The sequence below is a fragment of the Aedes albopictus genome, chromosome 1 (genome assembly GCF_035046485.1).
Source record: "Aedes albopictus strain Foshan chromosome 1, AalbF5, whole genome shotgun sequence".
Classification (NCBI taxonomy): domain Eukaryota; kingdom Metazoa; phylum Arthropoda; class Insecta; order Diptera; family Culicidae; genus Aedes; species Aedes albopictus.
In genome coordinates this window covers 268,365,744-268,393,678 of record NC_085136.1, presented here as the reverse complement: position 1 = coordinate 268,393,678, position 27,935 = coordinate 268,365,744, and the positions used below count along the sequence as shown (strand labels likewise).

The window sequence follows — 27,935 nt, the reverse complement described above, 5'->3', positions numbered from 1 at the left end:
AACGACCGGAAGCGGAGAAACGCAATTCGATGACGCATACATAGATGCCTGGTTGAAGACTGAAATACAAGAGCTATGGAGTCGTACCCAAAGTGTTATAAGTGCAATCTATAAAATTTATACCGACGATTGAAAAGGCCTTTTTGCCTATAGTAGATTGACTTTGGATTGGATGTGGTTTGGATGTGGATTGGATGTGGATTGGATGTGGATTGAATGTGGATTGGATTTGGATTGGATTTGGATTGGATTTGGATTGGATTTGGATTGGATTTGGATTGGATTTAGATTGGATTTGAATTGGATTTGGATTGGATTTGGATTGGATTTGGATTGGATTTGGATTGGATTCGGATTTGGATTTGGATTGGATTTGGATTGGATTTGGATTGGATTTGGATTGGATTTGGATTGGATTTGGATTGGATTTGGATTGGATTTGGATTGGATTTGGATTGGATTTGGATTGGATTTGGATTGGATTTGGATTGGATTTGGATTGGATTTGGATTGGATTTGGATTGGATTTGGATTTGGATTGGATTTGGATTGGATTTGGATTGGATTTGGATTGGATTTGGATTGGATTTGGATTGGATTTGGATTGGATTTGGATTGGATTTGGATTGGATTTGGATTGGATTTGGATTGGATTTGGATTGGATTTGGATTGGATTTGGATTGGATTTGGATTGGATTTGGATTGGATTTGGATTGGATTTGGATTGGATTTGGATTGGATTTGGATTGGATTTGGATTGGATTTGGATTGGTTTTGGATTGGATTTGGATTGGATTTGGATTGGATTTGGATTGGATTTGGATTGGATTTGGATTGGATTTGGATTGGATTTGGATTGGATTTGGATTGGATTTGGATTGGATTTGGATTGGATTTGGATTGGATTTGGATTGGATTTGGATTGGATTTGGATTGGATTTGGATTGGATTTGGATTGGATTTGGATTGGATTTGGATTGGATTTGGATTGGATTTGGATTGGGTTTGGATTTGGATTGGATTTGGATTGGATTTGGATTGGATTTGGATTGGATTTGGATTGGATTTGGATTGGATTTGGATTGGATTTGGATTGGATTTGGATTGGATTTGGATTGGATTTGGATTGGATTTGGATTGGATTTGGATTGGATTTGGATTGGATTTGGATTGGATTTGGATTGGATTTGGATTGGATTTTAATTGGATTTGGATTGGATTTGGATTGGATTTGGATTGGATTTGGATTGGATTTGGATTGGATTTGGATTGGATTTGGATTGGTTTTGGATTGGATTTGGATTGGATTTGGATTGGATTTGGATTGGATTTGGATTGGATTTGGATTGGATTTGGATTGGATTTGGATTGGATTTGGATTGGATTTGGATTGGATTTGGATTGGATTTGGATTGGATTTGGATTGGATTTGGATTGGATTTGGATTGGATTTGGATTGGATTTGGATTGGATTTGGATTGGATTTGGATTGGATTTGGATTGGATTTGGATTGGATTTGGATTGGATTTGGATTGGATTTGGATTGGATTTGGATTGGATTTGGATTTGATTTGGATTGGATTTGGATTGGATTTGGATTGGATTTGGATTGGATTTGGATTGGATTTGGATTGGATTTGGATTGGATTTGGATTGGATTTGGATTGGATTTGGATTGGATTTGGATTGGATTTGGATTGGATTTGGATTGGATTTGGATTGGATTTGGATTGGATTTGGATTGGATTTGGATTGGATTTGGATTGGATTTGGATTGGATTTGGATTGGATTTGGATTGGATTTGGATTGGATTTGGATTGGATTTGGATTGGATTTGGATTGGATTTGGATTGGATTTGGATTGGATTTGGATTGGATTTGGATTGGATTTGGATTGGATTTGGATTGGATTTGGATTGGATTTGGATTGGATTTGGATTGGATTTGGATTGGATTTGGATTGGATTTGGATTGGATTTGGATTGGATTTGGATTGGATTTGGATTGGATTTGGATTGGATTTGGATTGGATTTGGATTGGATTTGGATTGGATTTGGATTGGATTTGGATTGGATTTGGATTGGATTTGGATTGGATTCGGATTGGATTTGGATTGGATTTGCATTGGATTTGGATTGGATTTGGATTAGATTTGGATTGGATTTGGATTGGATTTGGATTGGATTTGGATTTAATTTGGATTGGATTTGGATTGGATTTGGATTGGATTTGGATTGGATTTGGATTGGATTTGGATTGGATTTAGATTGGATTTGGATTGGATTTGGATTGGATTTGGATTGGATTTGGATTGGATTTGGATTGGATTTGGATTGGATTTGGATTGGATTTGGATTGGATTTGGATTGGATTTGGATTGGATTTGGATTGGATTTGGATTGGATTTGGATTGGATTTGGATTGGATTTGGATTGGATTTGGATTGGATTTGGATTGGATTTGGATTGGATTTGGATTGGATTTGGATTGGATTTGGATTGGATTTGGATTGGATTTGGATTGGATTTGGATTGGATTTGGATTGGATTTGGATTGGATTTGGATTGGATTTGGATTGGATTTGGATTGGATTTGGATTGGATTTGGATTGGATTTGGATTGGATTTGGATTGGATTTGGATTGGATTTGGATTGGATTTGGATTGGATTTGGATTGGATTTGGATTGGATTTGAATTGGATTTGGATTGGATTTGGATTGGATTTGGATTGGATTTGGATTGGATTTGGATTATATTTGGATTAGATTTGGATTGGATTTAAATTGGATTTGGATTGGATTTGGATTGGATTTGGATTGAATTTGGATTGGATTTGGATTGGATTTGGATTTGGATTGGATTTGGATTGGATTTGGATTGGATTTGGATTGGATTTGGATTAGATTTGGATTGGATTTGGATTGGATTTGGATTGGATTTGGATTGGATTTGGATTGGATTTGGATTGGATTTGGATTTGGTTTTGGATTTGGATTTGGATTGGATTTGGATTGGATTTGGATTGGACTTGGATTGGATTTGGATTGGATTGGATTTGAATTGGACAACCATTTGACAATGCGGAGAGCAGTCAGTGTTGCCAAGAATTCTAAAGGGAAATACACTAAAACCGTGTTTCAGTGTACCACCAGCGGTGTTAGAAAATTTAGTGGTTCCAAATCTTGAATGACGGGCCACGCCATCTTCCTAAGATCCGAAAGTTGTAGGAGAATGTGAGATTTTTTTCGGGTTCTGCATCTCAAGGAGCATATATATTACATGTATTGCAATAAAATGGTGTTGCATAGATCAGTGGTTCCCAAGCAGTGGTCACGGGCCATACTAATTTCTCAGGTACCAAAAGTGCGATTATTTATTAAGTGAAAAAGGCTTTCAGGCTCGGCGTTTAAAGAAGCATTTATCACAGTATAGTGGCATTGCAAAGATCAGTGGTTACCAAGCTGGAGTCACGGGCTAAGCTGATTTCGCAAGAATCAAACATCCGAGGAGAAGGTGTGAATGTTTTTAAGATTCTGCGTCTCGAGCAAGGATTACTTAATGCAATACAATGGTGTTGCAAAACTCAGTGATTCCCAAGCTTGAATTACGGGTCATGCTAATTCCGGAAAAACAGAAACTCCTGGGAGAAGATGTAAATACTTATTTGATCTTGGATTTCAAGGAGCACTAATCGCAATAGAGTGGTGCTGTAAAACTCACAGGTCTCCAATCTGGGGTAACGAGCAATGCTAATTTCTCAAAAGCCGAAAGTCCTAGGAGTCCTAAGGAATCACTTTTTACAATAAATGGTGTTACAATGCTTAGTGGTTCCCAAGCCAAAGTAACGGTCCATTTAGCGTATAGTAATCTAGTATGGGTATGTTCATAAACCACGTTAACCAAATTTTGGCTATTTAGATGCCCTTCGTCCCTCTGAAGTGCCCAAGAGGCTTCTTGAGATCTCCTTCAAACCCCATGAGAACCTCTGAAACGCCCCTGAGATCCCCAGAAGCTTCCTGAAATGACTCTGGGACCCCTGGAACTCCCCTGAAAACCTCTGCAACACACCGCCACCCTCCCCTGAGCCCTTCTGGGACTCGTGTAGGACCTCCTTGAACTCCCCCCGAACTCCTCTTATAATCCCTTTGGAGAACCCCTGAAAACCCCCTGGAAGTCCCTGAGAGCCCCTGAAATGACACTGAGATCCCCTGCAACGCCAATAAGGATTCTCAGACCCCTTGAGAAACCCTGAAACCACCTGAGACTTCCTGAAAGTCTCAAAAAAAAATTTCATTTCGTTCTCACACTTTCGGTTCTTCAGAAATTCACGTGGCCTTTGAACATAAATTGAAAATTACTGATATTTGCAACACATCTAGATTAAAGATACTCCTTCTTGAGATCACCATTGACCAATCTGGAAAACATGTTCACTTCTTCTTTACACTTTTCTGTTCTTGCGGATTTTTGTGTGGCCCGTGAACCCAAATTGGAAACCATTGAGTTTTACAGCACAACTATACTGTAATCAGTGATCCATGAGGCGTGAATCGAAATAAAAACTTATCATTTAATCCCCAAATTTATGGCTTTTGAGAATTTCGCGTGGCTTGTGACCATGAATTGGAAACCACTGATCTTTGAAATGCATCTGTATTAGAGATACACACTTAGAAAAAATCAGCGACTTCGGTAGTTTTTTTTACCGAAATCTCAACCGTTAAGTTTTTTACCGAAAAAATTCGGTGACGTTTACCGAACTTCGTTAAATTTTGACAGATAAACGATAACATTTTACCGAAATTTGGTAATTTTTACAGGATTTCGGTAAAAAACGCTCAGCAGTTGAGATTTCGGAAAAAAAAAAATTACCGAACGCGACTAGCTGTGTACTACTCCTTAAGATGAACAATCCGGAAAACATTTGCACTACTTTCTAGCACTGCCGGCGCTTCATAAATTCTCGTGGCCAGTGAAGTCAATTGGGAACCACTGGGCTATATTAAAAAATGCATGGTATGTCTCTCTCTCTCTCTTCTTGGCGTAACGTCCTCACTGGGACAAAGCCTGCTTCTCAGCTTAGTGTTCTATGAGCACTTCCACAGTTATTAACTGAGAGCTTCCTCTGCCAATGACCATTTTGCATGTGTATATCGTGTGGCAGGCACGAAGATACTCTATGCCCAAGGAAGTCAAGGAAATTTCCTTTACGAAAAGATCCTGGACCGACCGGGAATCGAACCCGTCACCCTCAGCATGGTCATGCTGAATACCCGTGCGTTTACCGCCTCGGCTATGTGGGCCCTGCATGGTATGTATGTACTTCAAAAGGAATCGCTCAAGAAATTTTCGTTCAGTGCATTTTTTTCCGTGACCGGAGTGGTCAAGAAATTTAACACAGCAAACCCTATGGGACCGTTCATAAACCACGTAGACCAAAATTTGAACATCTCACTGGACTTTTGTCCAGACTTTTGTCCATACAAAAATTTTGAAATTTGTATGGAGCGTAGACTTTGGCTAGACCCCCCCCCCCTCCCCCCAAAAAGTCCACGTGGTTTATGAACAGCCCCTATTTGATCCCAGTCAACCAGTGATCGTATAAGATGTTACATAAGATGTTAAAGTGGAGGTGATATGCGTACCTTTTACAAGCGCCTAAATGGAGGCATGCGTGCACATGGCCTCCACTTTATCATCTTATGCAACATCTTATACGATTACTGGTTGTCTGGGATTTGTTGTTTCGTTTCAGCTCTGTACTAGGATTCGGAATCAAGCGACACGCTTGCTCATTTCTTGAGCGATTTCTTGACTGAATTTTACACGCATCGAGATGGCCCAAGAAATTTCTTGCGATCTGCGTACTACTCATAAGTTGATAATCCGTCGTCACACTTGCGGTCCGTGGGATATTCACGTGTCCCGTGACTATAGATTGGAAACCACTGATCTTTGCAATACAACTACATTGTGATAAGTAAATACTATCTGAAATCAAAGATTTTTAAGTATATCTTTATCTATTATATTTGCTGAAATGTAGAATCCGAAAAACCTTTTCACTTCATCTTTACAACTTTGATTCTTGAGAAATTCGTTTGGCCCATGGCCGTAGGTTGGGAATCAATGAACTTACGCTCCCCCAATTTACGCTTCCCCCGTTTTGAGCGCAAATTGGGGTTTTAGTGTATTTCACCCAAGTTTGGTCCAAATCCATGAAGGTCCATAGGAAAAACATCGCAAAACATCATTGAACAGTGTCCATCCTTCAAAAGCCTTTTGATTACAATGCGACTCCATTAAAACGAGAACAATAGAAAAACCTCAGAATCTGCTTCAAAACGCGCGCGAGCGTCCTTTCCATCACATCCATCCATCACGCCCGTTCGATATTTTTACTCGGTCCGGTTCGAGTGCCCAGGCCGTAAACCCGAAACCAGTGGTGTCGCCCTCTCGAGCGTCAATATCTCGTTTTTCGTTTCTCGACCAGATCGATGTGTGTGACAAATTAACAAAATAAAAATTTCCCTGGAAATGAAATTACTCAACTCGAGTGAAGTGGTGCGTCGCTTTGATGTGGCGCTCCTGATGGTGCTCATGGTCCTCATCGGAGAAGCCATCCCGAGAGCAACGGCGGCCATCCATACGGGCTACTGGCACCAGACAGAAAATACGTTGGATGAGGGTAGGTACCTCTGCTCTATTTGGCGGTGATGGAAAATTTCGATAACACTGTACTGTTGGAGAGTGATAAAAAGCCCATGATGGACGCGATGGACAGGATGTCATATGGACTTGATTTTCACACCAAAAAAGCATTGCCAAGTATCAAATGAAGTGCTGTTTTACATGTAATCAATTTTGAGAGCTATTGGGAGGGTCAACGGACGAGTTCTGAACACTGAAAACGTTGCGAAAACAGTAAAAACTAAATTGACTTACACTACGTCATTGTCAACAAAAGATTTAATACTAGGCAAGTTCGTCTTGCGAATGTTTGATAAGTATGTTTCTACTAAGCGATTAATGTGCCTCTAATCGGCACTTTTACCCTACCCATGATTATTATGGAATAGAATAATGGTTGTTATGACGAACACCGGAGAAGTGAGTAAATTTACACAGTATTGTTTCATGTTGAGGTTAGGTATGAGGAAGTGTACAACACGAATCCATCTCACGAAAGCACATCCGAATTTACATTTCCATTAGGTATACACGAAACCGCCAAACTACCCAAAATTGAGTTCTATTGACGCAATCCCATAGTTCGGCCCAATAAGCCAAATTTGAGTAAATCGATTAAACTCACACTAGGTAAATTGCCTTCACCTCCAGCAAAAACATTTACTTAAGAGTAGGTAAATTCAACTCAAGACCCCAACCCCCCCAACCCCCCATTCAACCCAAATTTGAGTAAACCTGCATTTACCCAAAATTGGCTTATTGGGCTCAAGGACCCCCGTTGGGTAGATGCATCTCTGTTTGTTTTTGACAACATCGGTGAGGAAAAGAGGGAAAACAACCTAATTTTGGGTAACTAGTTTATTCGATATACTCAGCTTTGAGTAAAATCGACCCAAAAATTAGGTAGTTTGATTTCTCCGTGTAGGAATAGCATAGGCCACAGACCAGAGCCAATCAAGCTTTGCGTTACTGTTTGCATTTCATCTTGATTTATTACAATCTAATTCGTTTCGATAGGATGATCTTTTTGGCGCGAAAGTTTTTTCTTCTTATTTCCCGCTATAGGGTTCCTGAAACCTTAATTATCTGGCTCCTTTCCTTACAAAGTGCTCAACAATTCCCGACAATATGGAAACATAAAGTGAAAGGATGGAGAGACAAGGACTTAGACCATCAGGAGGAGTTTTTGGGGATTAAATTTGGGAAATATCTTCTGGGTATATTTTGGGTAAGGAGCCTAATCTGTTATGGAACCAGGCCCGTGCACAGAAAAGGCGTCAAGGGTGGGATTTTTCCTAATTTTGGCCTATGGCAGAGGGGCGCCTATAGACTGTTTCAGAAATTAAAAATACACTTTTTTTTATTAAATAAAATGAACTGTTCTAATGATTTTTACCAACTTTTTTCAGAGTATAGCATATTGTACTCCATAGTTTTATATTGTCTTTCAATTGTCTTGATATTTTAAGGAACAGTCGAGTTCTCTAACAAATAACTTAATTTTTCATATATGCATTTGCACAAAGGTGTTTTTCAAAGATTTTAACATTATTTATCACTTAATACCAAAAATTATCAATGTGTTTTTCACATTCGCTTTCTCAACAAGTTGTCTAAGGAATGCATTGATCAAAATTAGGGAAAAATCAATAAAGCCATTCCCACAACATTTTTTCGGAGATCAAGTTTCTTATTTTTAAGGTTTTCTACGGAACATAAGAACTACCACACAGTTTCTTGGCTTTCCTGAACGCATTTAATCTAAACAAACTTATTTTTTCAGCTTATTCGATCCTTCAGATGGCAAAGCTTGGCATACCATAAAAACAAATGCAGTAAGCAGTAATTAAGACATTCTTTTGCTTAACGTTTGTTGCTACTGGTGTTGTTAAGAAATTTTAAACAAAAAAATTTGTTTTGAGAAGGCCCGTAATGGTAGTTCTTGATCAAATATTTCACTAAAAATTACTCTTACCAATCGAGAAATATCTTTTGTTATCGATACAGCAATTTTGATTGTGTTTGAAAATTAAATATTTTGTCTGTGAGATTTTTTTCTTTTCTACTATGCTACATTTTTTAACCACTTTGTGCAACTTCAAATTTTAATTACTAGTTTGCAGAGCCCTATTTTTTTAAATTTTACCAGAAATATCAACATAATTGGTATTATTTGCTTCGTTAGCATGTTTGTTTATTATAAGAGCTGGAAGAAGCTTTTTGGATATTGTGCTCAAATTAAAATGGCAGTTAATCGTTAGTGTTTTTATAATTTCTGAAACAATCTATAGTGTACGGAACATTGACAATGGGAGGTGTTTAACCCCCTAAACTACTCCCTTGTGCACGGGCTTGTATGGCATTACCACAATAATAACTAGAAGACTTACGAATATCGGCAATAAATCAATGATAGCTTAGTTTCCATACTTCACAACAAAAATGTAAAAATTGAGTCAAAACTACTTTTAGTAATTCTAGACCAACATTTAAAAAGGGTGGAATATCAATTGCACGCCTCAGCTTCTTTCGGCTCTCCTAGGCATATTTTATTTTTTTATAAAAACTCATCTCATTATTAAATAGAAGAAATCTGCTCTAAATCAAATCTTTGTGGCTTTACGTCCCCACCGGGACTTGGCCTGCCTCGCTTCAACTTTGCGGTCTTTGAGCACTTCCACAGTTATTAATTGAAGGGCTTTCTTTGCCTGCCATTGCAAGAATTTGTATATTGCCTATGCCCAGGGAGTCGAGAAAATTTTCTCAACCGGAACGGGAATCGAACTCGCAGTCTCCGGATTGGCGATCCATAGCCTTAACCACTAGGCTAACTGGAGACCCCTAAATCTGCTCTAAATACTACCGGTAAAAGATTACATCAACAATTGGGTTCTTTAGGGGTATCTAGATTATTTCATAATCGGATTCTCCACCCAAAAATCAATCGAAATCCAAAATTTCATAAATTTTGGAGTTCGGGAACTATTTTATAAAATGCATTTTAAGTTTGTATGGGATTTTTTTTTGTTTGTGTCCAACTGTCACTTTATCGATTAAACTGTCATTCTATCCATTAAAACTGTTTTGTTAATTTAACCATCAAGGTATTAGAATGGCATAACATCACGTTATATTCAGAAAAAATAGCTCTTTCGATTAGACTACAGAAAATAGCAATATTTTTATTTACTAAACAACCCAATTGGAGAAGCAGGAATTCGACTTTATGGCTGTTAGCCTAAATTTATTATGGCGTGTGCCAATTACTCCATCGCCTCCCTTAAATTCTCTTTTGACCCCCTTCTACTTAACTTAATTGAAACCTATGCAAGACCAACCCACTAACTTTCTCATAAACCTATCCCTCAAACCTTGTTAAATACCAATGGGGATGAAGTCTCTTCAAAAATCACCTTGTACTTCCCTCATAGCTTTTGCAAACCTTTCCTACTCAAATCCTGTTCACGTCGTTGCCCATGCTCATGAATCCTCGTTCAATCCCCCTTGAGCAAATCAACACCAAAAAGTTAAATCTTCAATATAGAAAAATCTCGCTGAAACCAGGCCACCATTTACATAAAGTCGGGGATTATTGTTTTTTGCAACTTCTCATCGTAATAGGTCATTTTACCTCACGCAAATCTGACAGGAAAAGGCCTACTTTCCCACACCAAATTAACAGTGCTGTTATGGTTCATTACAGCACTGATTTGCGTTGCGTAATGAACCATTACAGCACTGTTTTCAGTTTTGATCAACTTATTTCTGGACGCAGGTTTGAAAAATTGTGACAACTGCACAGTATAACCTGCTATGATCAGACTTCCTTAACCATGGCGCTGAACATCAGTGTGCAGTCTGATGAAAAAGTTTAGTTAAAAACTATCCTCAAATGGTAATTTATAAAGGTGCAAAAAACATTGTACGCAACTCGGTGCAGAACTCAATTTTTACAGCACTCGTCGTAATTATCCAACTCGGCAAGCCTCGTTGGATAAATGTACGACTCGTGCTGTAAAAATCTTCATTCTGCACCTTGTTGCGTAAACTACTATTTCTTATTCGCTTGTGAATGATAAAAAGGATGCAAACCACTTTGGCAAGATAAATTTGATGGATCCCTTGCTTGCCAAGGGGCTGACAAGGTGACAAAAATGACGATTTTTCATAAAATTGCACCTAATTTATCGCGTAATATGTACAGAAGAAGGCCAAAATGTTTGGGATAGGCAACTTTTTTCTCCCACAAAAAGGTTCAACTAGCTGTAACTTTTCATAGAGAGCATCAAAAAATCTAAAATTTTGACTGTTAATCATCCTATCAGCATTGGTACAAATTTGAGCTCGATTGGTTAATCTTTCGCGAAACCAGAACAATTCTAATGAAATACAATTTTTTGGACAACTGATTTTCGAACTGTCATATCTTGAAAACCAGAGAACCCATTTGAATGAAATTTTGAACGTTTATCAACAATATATTGATAATTGATTCAAAATTATAACATGTAATATTTTCTCACGACATACAAATAAGTCAAATTTACAAGACCACACAAAAATTTCTAAATGTGTTCTTACTTTAATCCAAATAGGCTCTAATATATCTTAATAGAGCTATCTTGAGAACAGAAGATCTTTGGATAGCAAAACTAAAATTTAATGACATTGATGTAAAAAATTTACCTTTTTTCGAGAAACATGCAAAAAGTGTCCATCCATCATAACTTTTTTCAAGATAAAAAACTACCTATGTTTCAATAACTTGTGAAGCATTAATATTGTTGATAAACGTTAACTAACGTGCCTCTGGAGCCGACCTACTGATACCTGAAAATTTAACTAAACTCTTATATGTGACACATCAAATCGAAGCTCTTTAGGCAACCTGATAAACGGTTAACAAGAAAATAGCTTCAGACCATATTTGGAACAACCAATAGTGTTTCGGAACCGGTTCCGGGTGTCCCGCCGGATGTGGTCAATTGTAGAAGAGTACCAAACCAATGCCTGCGACAAATTAAACAGCGGCTTTTTAAATAACGTGATGAACGATTGGCAAGAAAATAGGCTCAAACCACAGCTAAGATCTTTTTAAAGACTTCCAATGGTGTTCCGGAACCGATCTAGGGTGTCCGCCGGAAGTGGCCAAATGAAAAAGTGATCCTATCCCATGCATGCTATACATCAAATCGTGACATTTTCGATAACCCGAAAAACGGTTAGCAAGGAAATTGGCTCAGACCACATTTAAAACTACCGGTAGTGTTCCGGATTCGGTATCTCGGGTATCCTACCGAATGTGGCCAAATACAAACCTAAACCAAACCCATGCATGCGAGACATCAAACTGTGGCTTTTTTTACTAACCTGAGGAATGATTAGCAAGAAAATAGGCTCAGACCACATTAGAGGCTACCGATAGTGATGCTGAACCAGCATTGCAATGGGTGCTTCGCAGGAACTACAAAAGTGAACAAAGTCAATGCAAGTGATAAATATGTGTAAAGCTGTTAGTGCACAGGGTCAAATATTTGTCCAAAAAGAAACCAATGCTCAAACATCTTGTTTGACTCGATTGAATTATCATTAGTGTCAAACTGATGTTGTTTCTTGAGTTCTTTCCTTGTTAAATATTTTACTCCATGTACTACTGGCCTAAGAGAACAAAATCTTGACTGAACTAAGGCCACATACAAACGAACGTCTCACTCTACTCACTACCCATCGTGCTTGTTTTTAACGGTTACATCAAATATTAATCGTTTTTGTTCATTTGACGTATACCCACTACCGCCACAGAGAACAGACATCCAGGCTAGAATAAAGTTCATTCAGAAAGTTGTGTAAGGATTTGAATCTTCACTTGAGTAAGGTTGCAAACCAATACACGATGAAAACACTAACGCCACCAAACACCGTATTGCCACAGTCAGTGGTGAATTGAAACATTTCAAGTGGTGAATAAAGTTAGTATGGGAAATCAATCGATTGCAACGCCACGATGTTGCCACTTGAGTTGCAGATTTCAAATGGCCGGTAAATTCCTTACACAGTTTCGGAACTGGACTTCGATGTCTGTTCTCTATGCTACCGCTATCAAGCTAGCAGCGGATTGTGAAACGCAACCTGATTAGCTGGCGATTATTTTTTTTTCTTGACAATGAATATAATAGCAATATGTTCCAAATGATATGTCTGTTTGTCTGTACTAATGTAATCTCATCAAATCACACCATTTCAGACTTCTGAGGTGTAAAAATATACAGAAGGATGGGACAACTTTATATGGGAAAATGAAAATTATCGCATCAAACCCGGACATTTTTTTTTACAATTCTCTTTTGCGTCTAAAACTACTGGGAACATTTTTAATGGGATTTAGTATGGGCAATTTCACTTGTTTACATTTTTTGTCAAATTTTACATAAATCTTGTAACCTATGATAATACATTTTAGTCTAAAGTGTGAAGAAAAAACTTTGTAGAAGACCGTGAAGTCATATGTGATTGTGAAAGAAGTTATATCCTAGCTTGTATTTATCGTCTTGATGTTGACCGACAGTAAAGGTGCTCAAGTAGTCAACTGAAAATTCTGATATTTTCTGCTCTGTCCATACGTTTAACATAACGTTGGAATATGTTTCATTATTAAGTTGCCCAATTATATTAGAATAATTATTCTTCTTAATAAAGTATTCTCAGGATTCAGGAACAGTCCGGATTACGTCGACGGAATGATGGCTCATGCACAGAAACTTGCTGAATAAAGCAATAGTGGAAGATTCCAAAAACATACTCCTTAAAAAATAGGAATTAACACGAGACGTAAACCATCAACGTATGTAAACATGTCATGACCGAATGGCAAATTTGACTCAATTTTACATCCAGCATGTAAGTTCGAATTGGTTGCACAAGATGTCAACAAATCTATCTGACCAGATAGGTAGAAACAGTTTTACATTTATCGATTGTTTCACAATTCGGTGATATAGCCGTGCTTCTCAATCAGCGGACCAGAGTTCGAATACAGTTGATTATTTTACTTACATATGTTTTATCTCTCGCTTCAGCTCTAGCGATAGCTCAGTGTGACCAATTTAACCAATAATTTACCCATCTGCACATATGTACGTTGAGTTATTTGAATTTCATAATTTGACCACACGGATTGGTGTTACCGAAAATTTGCACTTCAAGTGAGTCGTTTTCGAGCATCTACCTCTACGTAGTTATCCGTCGTATCAAATAGAATGCGAACGACGCGTTTTATCGCCTTCCAGGTAGCATTGTTCTTCCTCTACAAGTGGTTGAGGAAGCGTTGCCTGTACGATAGGCAAACAGTTTCGAACAATAAACAAATCGCTTTCGCTCTTCGTACATATGTACAACAGAGATGGTTATATTTGCGGTTTAGGGGAAGATGATATAGATCGATGAGATTAGAATTGAACCTTATGACAACTAAGTTGCCGGGTCATTAATTGGCTCGGTAGCTTAGTTGGTAAAGCACTTGTCTAGCGAATAAGGGTCGTGAGTTCAAATCTCACCTGAGCTGTGGATTTTTTCCCAATTTAACCAATAATTTACCCATCTGTACATATGTACGTTGAGTTATTTGAATTTCATAATTTGACCACACGGATTGGTATTACCGAAAATTTGCACTTCAAGTGATTCGTTATAATTAGCATCTTGAATTTTGAAACGATGTTGAAATTTAAGAAGATTTGGTGTTTTATTAGAAAAATAATCTAATCGTTATCGTCAAAAGTTTTTCAAAGCTCATTATATAAGTCATAAATGGACAAAATTTCATTGCATTCGGTTCATTGAATCCGGAGATATAACAGCTCAAAGTTGCCAATCAGACAATTCTACCTTTTTTTAATATTTATAACTTCGTACAGAATAGTCCGATCTTTTCCAAATTTTGTCCGCTGATACAAAAATAGTTGGTCAACTTACAGTGAAAATTTGAGAATAGTTGATGCACATTTCGAAAAGTTACAGCTTTTTAAAATTTTCTTGAGAAGTGAAAATTTCGCCTGTCCCGATCATTTTGTCTATCCCCTGTAGTTTATCTGGGATTTATTTCTGGAAAAATTGAAATTTTTCAATGCTGTACGTTATATTGAAGATTACCTGTATACGAAAATTCAGTGGCATTCGTGAGACTGTGCATCACACGCGAACAGAACGCTGAATTGGGTTGTCTTGGTTTTTTCCTGTTAGTTTTCACCCAAAAACCATAGAGAAACTGAGCTTTTTTAATCGAGTTTTCATAACTACACGTTGAACGGGGAATTGGACTTTGATAGGTACTCAAAACTTCAAAAACGCAAAGTTAGCCGGGGACAGCTTGCTTTAATTAAATCTTCTGGCAGATAGACCTATTTCGTCTGTGACTTACAGACTTCTTCAGTATCAAATTTTTTACTCGGATATCCCGGTAGCCATTTTTGGACTACGGACGACTTCGCCAAACCAAACATACCCATATTGCATAGATTTAGATCCTGAAGCCTCATCTAATAATAACTTTATTGTTTTGAATGTCTCCATGCGACCCTTAATTCAATAAATTTTCAAATGTTTGCCTACCATCTTGAATTTTGTATTCCCATTTTCAGCCTCAGAAATTCTTCTTCATACCAAGTATACCCACATTGTTTTAGTGATCAAAACTCCATGAAACGGCAACCATGAATTTTCGGAACTTCGAGCATCTCTTCCAAACCAACTATTATAGCATAGTTTAAGGGTTCAAAGGTCTATAAAACAGCCGCCATCTTGATTTTTGGTTGACCATCTTGTCATCTTCCGCAAACCAAATATGTCATTATTGCATTGTTTAAGATTATTCACGTACACATTTTTCTCAAAATAGAAAATATGTTAGTTGTCAACCCTGTTGACTTCATCGAGGCGGCCACATCAACAAGCCAAAATGCTCACTCTCATAACTAACATCACAACTAATTTTCCTAACATTTTCTCGCTTTGCTGACCTGCCCTTCTCTCGTCATCCTCCAGGCCCACCCTGCCCCACCGGAACGACTTGCGTACGGCCGATGCGGTGCGACGCGGTAATGCAACTTTACTGGACCAACCTGACGCTGGCCATGGAGATGGGCCCCAACTACTGGGATTCCGCCTACGGTCTTGCCTCTTCCCCGTCCCTGCTGGATGCGGCCTTTCAGCGGTGTTGGATTTTCACCGAAGCCAGCGGTCGAGCGCATCACGAGGGCATCTGCTGCCAGCTGGAGGAACCACGTGTACCCGAACTCAGCGACGCCGCCTATGTGGAAGGAAATGCCTTGCCAATGTTCGACCCGGACGATGACGTGGAGAAGGTCGACGATGGCCAAGCGGGGACGGTAGAAGGGGAGGACGAACAACAACAACAACAACAACAACAACAGCTGAGTAACGACATCGACCAGGACTGGCAGAATGGTAACATTCGGAAGAGCAGCTCGATTTCGGATTACGAGCGGCTAATCGGGTAATTATAGTGCGCGGGTTTGATGGTTTACCGTCTCTTGGAGGTTTGTTTATTTTAGTGGAATGGTTCGTGGTGGGTGGGTTATCGATAATTTTATTGCAGCTGTGTATTAATGCGAAGAAAATGTTTTTGGAGGATTATCGTGTTTATTGGATTTGGTTTACGATTGCTATTTTGGTGACGATCAAAGATTTCACTCAATAGATGTGCCTTTGATTTGTCCTCTGCACCGTGGAGGATGCAATAAGGTGCATTTGGTGTGTGGGTGAATCTTTTTAAACCGCAGCTGCTCCTGGAGCCCGTAGTAGGCCCGACTTATTCTGCTGATGATGTGCCTTCGAATTTCACGACTCACGTTGTTGTCAGCCGTCAGTAAGGATCCGAGGTAGACGAATTCCTCCACCACCTCGAAAGTATCCCCGTCTATCGTAACATTACTACCCAAACGGTTTCGGTCGTGTTCGGTTCCGCCTACCAGCATGTACTTTGTTTGAGAGGCATTCACCACCAGTTCGACCTTTGCTGCTTCGCGTTTCAGGCGGGTGTACAGCTCTGCCACCGTTCCAAATGTTCTGGCGATAATGTCCATGTCGTCCGAATAGCACACAAATTGACCGGATTTTGTGAAAATCGTTTCCCGGCTGTTGAGCCCGGCTTGTCGCATCACACCTTCCAGAGCAATTTTGAAGAGTAAGCATGAGAGTCCATCACCTTGTCGTAGTCCCCGGCGAGATTAGTTCATTCGAAACCCTTATGCAGTTTTGCACACCGTCCATCGTTGCTTTAATCAGTCTTGTCAGCTTCCCAGGAAAGCTGTTTTCGTCCATGAGTCTCCATAGCTCTGTGCGATCGATACAGTCGTATGCCACTTTGAAGTCGATGAACAGGCGATGCGTTGGGACCTGGTATTCAAGGCATTTCTGGAGGATTTGCCGAATGGTAAAGATCTGGTCCGTTGTCGACCGGCCGTCGATGAAGCCGGCTTGATAACTTCCCATGAACTCATTCGTTTTAGGTGACAGACGACGAAAGATGATCTGGGATAGCACTTTGTAGGCAGCATTCAAAATAGTGATCGCTCTGAAGTTCTCACATTCCAAATGGTCGCCTTTCTTGTGAATGGGGCAGCTCCGGTATCTGTTCGGTTTCCCAGATCCTGACTATCAGCCGATGCAGACAGGTGGCCAACTTTTCTGGGCACATCTTGATGAGTTCAGCTGCGATACCATCCTTACCAGCTACTTTGTTGGTTTTGAGCTGGTGAATGGCATTCTTAACATCCTTCTGTGTGGGCGTTTGTTCATTTCCGTCCTTCGCTGCACTGGCGTCGTCGTTTCCTCCGTTGCAGTGGTCTCCCATGCCTACGTTCTCAACGCCATTCAGGTGCTCATCGAAGTGCTACTTCCACCTTCGATCCCCTCGCATCCGTCCGTCCGTCAAGAGACCTCCGTCCTTATCCCTGCATATTTCAGCTCGCGTAACGAAGCCGTTGCTGGATGCGTTGAGCTTCTGGTAGAAATTCCGTGTTTCTTGGAACCGGCACAGCAGTTCCATTTCTTCGCACTACGCTTCTTCCAGGCGGCGCTTTGTCTCCCGAAAGAGGCGGGTCTGCTGTTTCCGCTTCTGTTTGTAACGTTCCACGTTCTGCCGAGTCCCTTGCTGCAGCATTACCGCCCTCGCTGCGTTCTTCTCATCCAAAACCGTTCTGCACTTTTCGTCGAACCATTCGTTCCGGCGATTCCGTTCCACGTACCCGATGATGTTCTCGGTTGTGTCGTTGATGCTGTTTTCAGCAGTCCTTTAAAGGAGCCTCATCGAGCTCGGCCTCGTCTGGCAACGCGGCCTCCAGATCCTGCGCGTATGCTGAGGCGACATCCGGTTGCTTCAGTCGCTCTAGGTTGTACCGTGCCGGTCGCCGGTACCGTACATTGTTGATGACGGGAAGATTTGGGCGCAGTTTGACCATCACCAGATAGTGGTCCGAGTCGATGTTGGCGCCACGATAGGTCCTGCCCTGACGTCGATAATGTCGGAGAAGTGCCGTCCGTTAATCAGAACGTATACATCAGGGCTGTCCAACCTTTTTAGCTTGTTTCATACATTTTTGGTTCGTACAATCGTAAAAATGATCAGACATTAGATCTTTTAGCATCCAATGGAAACCTGGTGTTAGGGCTAATGGATGCATGCATTGAAATTCAAATTTAAACTGTCCACTTAGCTACCGTGACAATTCAGTCAAAACCCGCGGGCCGGACTGTTTTTTGGGTTCAACCAATCCCAACTTTTTGACTTGGATTAGTTAGATTTAACACTGAGCTTTCATTTGGTGCCAACATAGGTATTTCATATTTGACTTGCTTTGCGAACGTACCGATAAAAAATGTCTGAAGCATGCGAAAAAGGTTGGGCAGCCCTGGTATACATGATCTAATAATTGAGGAAGTTTCCCCAGACCTCATTGCTATAAATCCCGAACAACGGAATAATGTGGAACCATCATTTCGGCTTCGGAAACCAGAAGGATCTCATGATCCACTGTAAAAATTTTACGAATTTTGATTTCGAAATGACTGGGGAATCATGATTTTAAAGTTTTGGAATTGGGTAAAAATGAGGGCCAGGCACATAGGTATTAATAACTGTTGAAGTGCTGCTCATAGAACATGAAGCTGAGAAGCAGGCTTTGTCTCAATTGGAACATTGCGCCAAGAAGAAGAAGAAATGAACAGTAGTGCTTCTTTGGTAGGTGAGCTCAATGCGTTATTACCTGTTTTGTCATCGTCGGTGGATCCAAGGTTGTTGTTTTGGGGGGAAACGAGCTTTTTTCAACTGAGTTAAACTTCAACATTTTACTCCATTCAACGTAGGTAGGTAGAATGTTTAGAAGTTATCTTTTCCGGCTTGTGGCGTTTTGCATCCGTCGTGCGCTTAGTGAGCGTAGGCGAGGATGCAAAGATCAGATTAAGTGTGGGTGAGATAGGTGAAAAGCCTTTGTCAGCGACAAGTGGACGGACATGGGAGAAAACATAGTTGGGTTGTAGCTGGTTGTGGCACACTCGACGTAAATAAACAGGAAGTTTCCAGGAAGAATCGGCTGTTTTGTTATCGACGTAAATAAATTCCGGAAATGGCTGCCTACATTGGTTCCTGAAATAATAGAAGATTCAAAACCAAAACAACGTGGTTTTCACTGGGAAGTTTGAATACGTGCAGGCTTATTTCCAGCTAAATAGATTAAAAAGAGACCGAAAATGTATGGGATTGCAAAGTTTTTCATTACACTTCAGAGTAAATGTCCAATCGCCTTTTAAAAAAGGACGACATATAAGGTCAATATTTTGTAATTCTTTACGTAATAAATCACAGATGGGGTATAGTACAAAAAAAACAACAAAGTAGAACAACGTCAATATGAAATTTTTATCATGATTTTTTTCCTTCAAAACATTCAATAAAGATAAAACAACATTTGAAAGATTTCCGAGGAATATTTTGGATTATTCCTTCCCGAAATTTTTGTAATTTCTGAATGATTAGGGGATTTTTACCTTTCTCGTGTACTGAAAGGCTATCTCCCTCTCTCTCTTCTCTCTTCTTGGCGTAACGTCCTCATTGGGACAAAGCCTGCTTCTCACCTTAGTGTTCTATGAGCACTTCCACAGTTTTTAACTGAGAGCTTCCTCTGCCAATGACCATTTTGCATGTGTATATCGTGTGGCAGGCACGAAGATACTCTATGCCCAAGGAAGTCAAGGAAATTTCCTTTACGAAAAGATCCTGGACCGACCGGGAATCGAACCCGTCACCCTCAGCATGGTCATGCTGAATACCCGTGCGTTTACCGCCTCGGCTATATGTTCACTGAAAAAACGAATTTTCGATAGAAGGGTCGGAGAGTCGAGGCACATAATACCAGTCAACTCAGTTCGACGAATAGAGATGATGTCTGTATGTGTGTATGTACAGGGGATAGACAAAATGATCGGGACAGGCACAATTTCCACTTTTCAAAATAGTTTCAAATAGCTGTAACTTTTTGAAAAGTGCATAAAATATTCTCAAATTTTCACTGTGAGATGATCAACTAGTTGTGTATCAGTGGTCTAATTTTGGAAAAGATCGGGCAATTCTGCACGTACAGATTCTGAAAAAAGGTATAATTAACCGATAGCCAACTTTGAGCTGTGATATCTCCGGATTTAATGAACCAAATGCAATGAAATCTTGTCCATTTATGACTTATATAATGATTTCAAATTTTTAACAAGTAAAAATGTTATTGCGATCTCATTTATTTTGTGATTTTTTAGAAAATTGGTCTGTTTTTTTAAATGCATCCTATTCTTTTTTTTAATTTATTGCTGGCTATTTTGTTACTTTCCTTCAAAACATATTTATATTCAACTCAATTAAAGGGAATTTCAATGAACTATAATTAGTATTTAGAATTTTCAAATGATGTTAATGTTTTGGATAATTTGGTGTTTTATTAGAAAAAATAATCTATTCGTTATAATTTTCTTCCGCGTTGAGAATTTAAGTTTAGTCAAACGTTTTTCAGAGCTCGTAAGTCATAAATGGTCAAAATTTCATTGCATTCGGTTCATTGAAACCGGAGATATAACAGCTCAAAGTTGGCTATCGGATAATAATATCTTTTTCTGGAATCTTTATTACTTCGCACAGAATAGCCCAATCTTTTCCAAAATTGGACCACTGTTACACATATAGTTGATCATCTTACAGTGAAAATTTGAGAATATTTGATTCATTTTTCAAAAAGTTACAGCTATTTGAAACTTTTTTGAGAAGTGAAAATTTTGCCTGTCCCGATCTCCTGTATGTCTGTGCACAAAAAAGTGCACTTATTTTTGAGGCACTTCCCGTTGGCCGATTTCACGGATTATAGCTCGAATTGAACCGCAATTTTACCGCATTGTTTGCTATTGAAAATGGTTCGGATCGGTCAAGGCGTTCCAAAGCTATGGCCATTTTAGTGATCCAGACAAGCACCGCTGAACTGAACCAATTTATATCATGCGCCGAATTTTGTAAACTTTAGAATGGTTGCCATAAAGAGAATCCTGTCAGGATTCTGTAGAGAATTCTGATTAAAATTTCCGGCTAAAGTCCCTTAAAATTTCCGACGAAATTATGCGAGATTTATGCGGAAATCATCAACACGATGCCAGCCAAAAATCAAAGATGGTGACCTAAAATCCAAGATAGCGGCCCACAACTAGAAGATGCGGCTATTTTAAGAAGTTTAATGCTCTAAAACCATGCCATATGGGTATATTTGGTGTGGAGAAGATATCCGGAGCCCAAAAATGGGAAACAAAACAATCATAATAGAGTCCCAAAGTCCAAGAAGGAGGTTGTTTTAAAGGGTTTTAGGCTCTTAAACCATGCAATATGGGTATATTTGGCATAGAAAAGATGCCCAGAGTTCAAAAATGGTGACCACAATATACAAGATGGCGTCCCAAAATTCAAGATAGCGGTTGTTTAAGCAGTTTTAGACTCTCAAATTCGAGATGGTAGAAATTCTATGGAGTTTTGGGTTCAAAAACCATGCAATGTGGGTATATTTGGTGGGGAGAAAGGAGAATACCCAAGTTGATGACCCAAAATCAAAGATGGCGGCTCCAAATTTATGATGGTGGTTGTTATAAGGAGTTTCAGCCTCCAAAACCATGCAAGTTGGATATATTTGGTAAGCGTAAGACGTCCGAAGTTCAAATGGTGGCTCAAAATGCAAGATGGTGACCAACAATTAGAGATGGAAACTGACTTGAGGAATTTTAGGTTCTAAAACCATGCCATGTGGGTATGTTTGGCATAAGGATCAACATATCCTAGAAGACTGCCCTAAGTTCAAGATGAAAGATGTTTTCAAAAGTTTATGCTCTAAAATCATGCAGTATAGGGATAATTCGATTTGATGTGTTAAAAAAAACGAACATACAGTCAGGTCTTTTTTTACGCGGTTTTCATTTACGCGGCCGCGTAAATGAAAACTCCATACAAAAAAAAAAATCATCGTCTTACTTTTGCATGATTCGTCGAGAAATGGTGAGACTTTTTTTACGCGGTTTTTTTAATTTTGAACTGAGTTTTATTTTTACGCGGTACGTATCCCCCGCGTAAAAAAGCCTGACTGTAATATACAATATGGCGCCTCAAAATTAAGGATGACGACTGTTTCAAGGAGTTTAAGGCTGTAAAATCATGCAGTAGGGATTTTTTTTTATTCTTAATCACTTAACCTAATTTACAGCTCCTTTGTCCACTAGGGCACTACGTGAGCGATTCCAATTGGTCGCTGCACTTACCATTGTACAGCGCCTAAATGTATACTATTCTAATTCAACTATTTCGAACTGGCGCCTTGTGCTGCTTTCACTTTTCTACCCTGTCTACAAATAGAATGATGAGCACGATGATGCTGATGTATAGCTGTTGTTCCTTTTCCAGTCCAATTGGGGGTCGTCCATTATGAGTTGCGGTTCGCCGATATCCAAGTTTCCGGGTCCGTTAGAGCATATGCTCCGAAGAGGGTCAGGTGTCAGCTGCTCTCGGGGAGGAAGAGCAACTGACGAAAAATTGCAAGTGCCGGGGCTGGGTTCGAACCCATGACCATCCGCTTATGAAGCGAACGTGTGAACCACTACGCCACGGGCCCCGACATGCAGTAGGGATTGTTTGGTATGGAAAAAACGTAGAGTCCAAAAATGGCGATCAAAATATTCAAGATGGTGGCCAAAACATCAAAATGGTTGCTGTTTTGAGGAATTTTAGGATCTAAAACTATATAATCCCAAGCAACACACATGGTTTCAAAACAGTCACGGTGGTACATGTAAGGGTTGCACTGTAGAAAAAAACTAAAAGATTTGAAATCGGCCTGCGTCATTCTGAGATATTGAGTGTCAAAAATAAGCTATTTTTAGAAGAAAACCATGAATAACATTTTAAATTGAGGATATGGAACCTTGCTGTCTGAAGAAAAATTTTTAACACTGTTTACGCTCTTGGGGTTGCTCTTGAGATTCACCGAGACGTTCCTTCCAAAATGTCGACAGGAGTTCCTCCGAGGTTTCCTTCAGAATTTCTAACGCGAATTCTTCCAGGTTTTTTCTCTGAAATTCCTCCAGAAATTCTTTCTGATATACCTCCAAGAGTTCTTTATGAGGTTTCCCCAGATTTTTTCTGGGATTCCTCAAAAAAATTTGTTCAGGATTTCTGGGATTTTCCAAGGAGTTTTTTTCTGACATTATTCGACAGAATCCTTCAGGGACCAGGGAAAAGACCAAGGTAGGGGACAAAATAACGGGCAAAAAATCTCATGGATGCCTCGTACTTAGAACTGAAGCGTGGTTTGTGTCGTAATGTACAAATCAGTTACAGCACGCCCCGATAGCTGCTGCATCCATCATGAACATCGCCAGAGGAAGGCAGGGGCCTAGAATTTCTCTAGGATTTTTCCATAGCTTCCTTCAGTGATTCGATCGTGGATTCCACCAGAGATTCATTCATGAATTCTTCCAAGGATTTCACCAGGGATGTCTCTAGAGGTTACTCCAGTGATTATTCTAGGTGCTTTTTTCGAGGATTCCATCAGATATTTCTACAGAACTCCTCCAGACATTTCATAACGAATTTCTCTATACATTCCTTCAAGAACTTCGCTAGACATTGCTCAAATATTTTCATCTGGAATCTAGTGCAGTATTTCTGCAGGATTTTTTTTCGAAATTCTTTAAGAAAATTATACCAGAGCTTATTAAAAAAATAATCCAGAATTCTTTCAATTAGTCGTCCGTAATTTCTGGACATGGATTCCTTCAGATTTTTTTTTCAGAGATTCCTACTGAAATTCTTCCGGGAATTCGTTTTGAAATCTCCTCGTATTTACTAAGGAATTCCTCATGGGATTTGAGATTGCTTCCAGGATTCCTCCTGGGGTTTCTTCAAGGTATTCATTCCTCCCGGAATGCCTCCAGGGATTCCCTCAGGAGTTACTCTACGGATTCACTCGAGATTTCCTTCTGACAGTAAATCCTTCTCCAGGATTCCTCCAGGAATCCTTCTTGTGATTCTTTGAGGAATTCCTCCTGGAATTCTTTCAGGAACTTCTGCAAGAATTCATCCAGAAATTGTTTGAGGATTCCCTAAGAAATTCCTCGAGAAGTTGCTTTCGGGATTTCTCCTGGGATTTCCTGGGATATTCAACAAAGCCCAAAATAAGCCAAAGTCTCTGTTAGGGATTCCTCCAGGAGTTCCTCTTGAATTATCTTCAAATAAATCTACCTGGGATTCCTCCAGTAATTCTTGCAGGGCTTTCTCCAGTTATTCCTCTAGGAATTCCTCCAGGGATTCCCGCAAAGGTTCCTTCAGAAATACTTCCAGGAATTCCTTTAGGCATTCATCCAGCGATTGATCAGGGAATTCCACTATTGATAGCTCCAGTAATTCCTCTCGGGATCTCTTCAGAAATGTATTCAGGCATTCCTTCAGAAATTTCAGAAATCCTTCCATCATATTTTCCAGAGATGCCCCTGAGAATTTCTCCAAGGATGCCTCCAGGAACACCTGCTGATCAATTACTTCAAGGATTTCTTGAGGAACTCCTCCAGCGATTTTTATTGGAATTCTTTCAGATAATTTTACAGGAATGCAAACCGGAGCCAGGAAGCTCTCCAAGAAGTCATCCAGGATTCTTTCACTATTTTCTCCAAAAAAACCTTTCGGAGTTTATCCAAGGATTTCGTCAGGAAATTATTGAAGGATTTCTTCAAGAGTACTCCTTGTAATTCCTACGAAGGAATTTAAAAAAATCGTCCTGCGATTCTCAAAGAAATCCTTCAACCTCATGGATTGCTTCAGTAATTCTTCCAGAAATTCCTCTAGGAGTTTTTCCTGGAATGTTTTGAGGGTGTTGCTTCAAAAATTCGTTCAGGTATTCTTACGAAAATTTGTCAATGGATTCCTTCAGAAATTCTCCCGAGAATGCCTTGACGGTTTCCTCTAACGAACGTTTTAGGACTTCTCCTAGGATTCCTTCAGGAATTCTGTGTAGGGATTTCTCCCGATATTACTCTAGGAACTTCTCCAAAAAAGTTGCCTAAAACATTTCATGGATTTTTTCGGGAATTAACTCAACGATCTCATCAGAAATTCTTACAATAATTTCTCCAGGAATTCCTTCAAACATTTCTCCATGGGATTCTTCAGGAACCCACCCAGCAAAGCCTCGTTGGATTAATGTGGGACTCGTACTGGAACAATCATTATTTTGCAACTTATTGCATAAAACATCTATTTTCCTATACTAATCAGTCTTCAACGCTTAGTCTATCATCCAATGAAGCACACATCCGCACCAAGCGCTGCTTAATCGGACCGGAATGCACGTTCAAACAACATCGCTATCGTCGATTCAACGGGCGCTGTAACAACATCCGTACCGGTCGATCACTCTGGGGCTCCGCCGGCTATCCTATGGAACGTATCCTTCCTCCTGCGTACAATAACGGAGTCTCTTCTTCCCGTATGCTGTCCAGCGATGGCCGATATCTGCCCAGCTCCCGAGTCGTGTCGGACACCATGTTTGCAGATCTGCACATTCCGCATCGCAAACACAACGTGCTGATGATGCAACTGGGACAATTCCTAGTGCACGACATCAGCCGCAACAAAGCTGCGGTAGTGCATTCAAAGTGCTGCCTGCCAGACGACAGCCACCGGAACCCTCATCCTCACCCGGAGTGCTCGCCAATTCGGGTGGCCTCCAAGGATTCGTTCTACTCACAGTTCAATGTCAGATGCATGAATTTCATACGGACGGCAAGGGCTCCTCTAAGTCAATGTAACGTTGGCCACGGCAGACAAATTTCCGAAGTGACGCACTTCATCGACGGCTCCATGATCTACGGAAGTTCTAAACAGGAAGCGGATTTACTACGCGCCCACCAGGGAGGTCGGCTAAAATCCGTTCAACATCGTCAAGCGCGCTATGAACTTCCTCCGCTGGATGCGCCCTTCGTTTGTACCTCAGCCGCAAAGGCTTGCTTCAAGGCAGGAGATACTAGAACAAATCAAGTCTTGACGCTGGTTGCTTTCCATACGCTGTTCTTGCGCGAGCACAACCGAATTGCCAGAGAACTGGAGAAGATCAATCCACATTGGTCTGACGACATCCTGTTCCACGAAACACGCCGCATCGTATCATCGGTATTCCAGCACATAATCTACAACGAATATCTACCGAAAATCGTGGGACCAGACTTCATGGAGATGTACGACCTGCACACTTCCCGGGGGCACAGTAACTTCTACAATGCAAACAGAAACCCCGCTCTGACGAGTGAGTTCTCAACGGCGGCGTTCCGGTTTGGACACTCCACCGTTCCAGGACAGTTCGAGTAAGTATGGGCAAAAAACATCGATTAAATTTACTATAACCCACGATTTCATCTTCCCCAGGCTTCCTCGACGCCTCATCAACACTCACGAGACGTTCTTCAACCCGTCTGCCATCACGGAGCCAACGTTCTTCGATGAGCTGTTGCACGGCATCATGCAACAGCCCATGCAGAAGGTGGACGACATGTTTACCCACAGTTTGACGCGTTTTCTGAACCCCGAGGAAGGTCGTCCGTACGGAATGGACCTAGCTGCGATCAACATCCAGCGGACTAAGGATCATGCCATCCGACCTTACAACGACTACCTCCGGCTGAGCGGACGGGAAGTAAAGCGCAGTTTTGAGGACTTTGGTCCGGTCCATGGACCGAAGCTGGCCAAGCTATACTCGAGTCCGGACGACGTCAATCTGTACGTTGGGGGCATTCTGGAAGAACCGGTTGCCGGTGGTGTGGTTGGACAAACGTTTGCCGAAATCATTGGCGATCAGTTTGCGCGGTTGAAGCAAGGGGATCGGTACTTTTACAGCAACGGGCGCGTTACCAATCCGGGGCACTTTACGAAACCGCAGCTGCAGGAGGTGCAGAGGATGACCATGGCTGGGATTATCTGTGCGAACGTCAACGACAGGACCGGCTTTGAGGTGGCGCTGGAAGCACTGAATTTGCCGGATGCTACCAAGTAAGGATTTAGAGGTGGCTATAATGGGTTCATGAAAATAATCGTTTGTATTGTATGTTCACAGCAATCCCCTTGTTCCGTGTCGGTCGAATCAAATACCTCAGTTGAACTTGAAGTGGTGGAAAGATTGATGAAGGTCCATGGAAGCGGAACGGTTAATCTATTTAAAGTGTTGTTATATTGTTCAAATATATGTGTTCATTTTAGTGCATGTTGGAAAGATTGTAAAATAAAAGCAGATCATGCTTTGTTTTGTTTGTTTTCAAGCAACAGACTTATAACTTTTAGTTAACGAAGGAATTACCATTTTGTAATTGTCTGCAAAATATTATCGTAAGGATACGGACTATATATATACTTGAAGGAAATTAAATGAGTCAAACTTCAGAAACGTTTCAAGGCGTTTCCAATGGCCCCCTTCTCAAGCTCTCAGGAGAGCTTCAAAAAGTATAAGGGGTGTTTAAAAGACTTTTCAAGGCATTTCAATGCATTTCTAGGCGTTAAAAAGCAATTCAGGGCATTTCATGGCATTTCAGGAAGTTTCAGATAAATTTTAGGGGGCTTCACGGGCTATCAGGTGACCTTCAGGAAGTTTTCGGGGGCAATGCTGAAAATGT

At 40.3% G+C, this 27,935-nt stretch overlaps 1 protein-coding gene across 1 annotated transcript; it reads left to right on the top strand.

Moving 5' to 3' along the window:
• Positions 1-6,325: 6,325 nt before the first annotated feature.
• Positions 6,326-27,584, top strand: LOC109399009 (chorion peroxidase). Its single transcript, XM_029860296.2, has 5 exons — positions 6,326-6,693; positions 15,735-16,206; positions 25,566-26,636; positions 26,698-27,318; positions 27,383-27,584. Exons 1-5 carry the CDS (start codon positions 6,543-6,545, stop codon positions 27,447-27,449), a joined length of 2,382 nt encoding a protein of 793 aa, XP_029716156.2. The 5' UTR covers positions 6,326-6,542; the 3' UTR covers positions 27,450-27,584.
• Positions 27,585-27,935: the final 351 nt, after the last annotated feature.

What these genes read in the sequence shown, in the direction of transcription:
- LOC109399009 (XM_029860296.2), top strand. Translation starts at nt 6,543, where the DNA reads ATGAAATTACTCAACTCGAGTGAAGTGGTGCGTCGCTTTGATGTGGCG. An exon ending in AGAAAATACGTTGGATGAGG is followed by an intron (nt 6,694 to 15,734) that starts GTAGGTACCTCT and finishes GTCATCCTCCAG; the next exon opens with GCCCACCCTGCCCCACCGGA. An exon ending in GATTACGAGCGGCTAATCGG is followed by an intron (nt 16,207 to 25,565) that starts GTAATTATAGTG and finishes TTCAACGCTTAG; the next exon opens with TCTATCATCCAATGAAGCAC.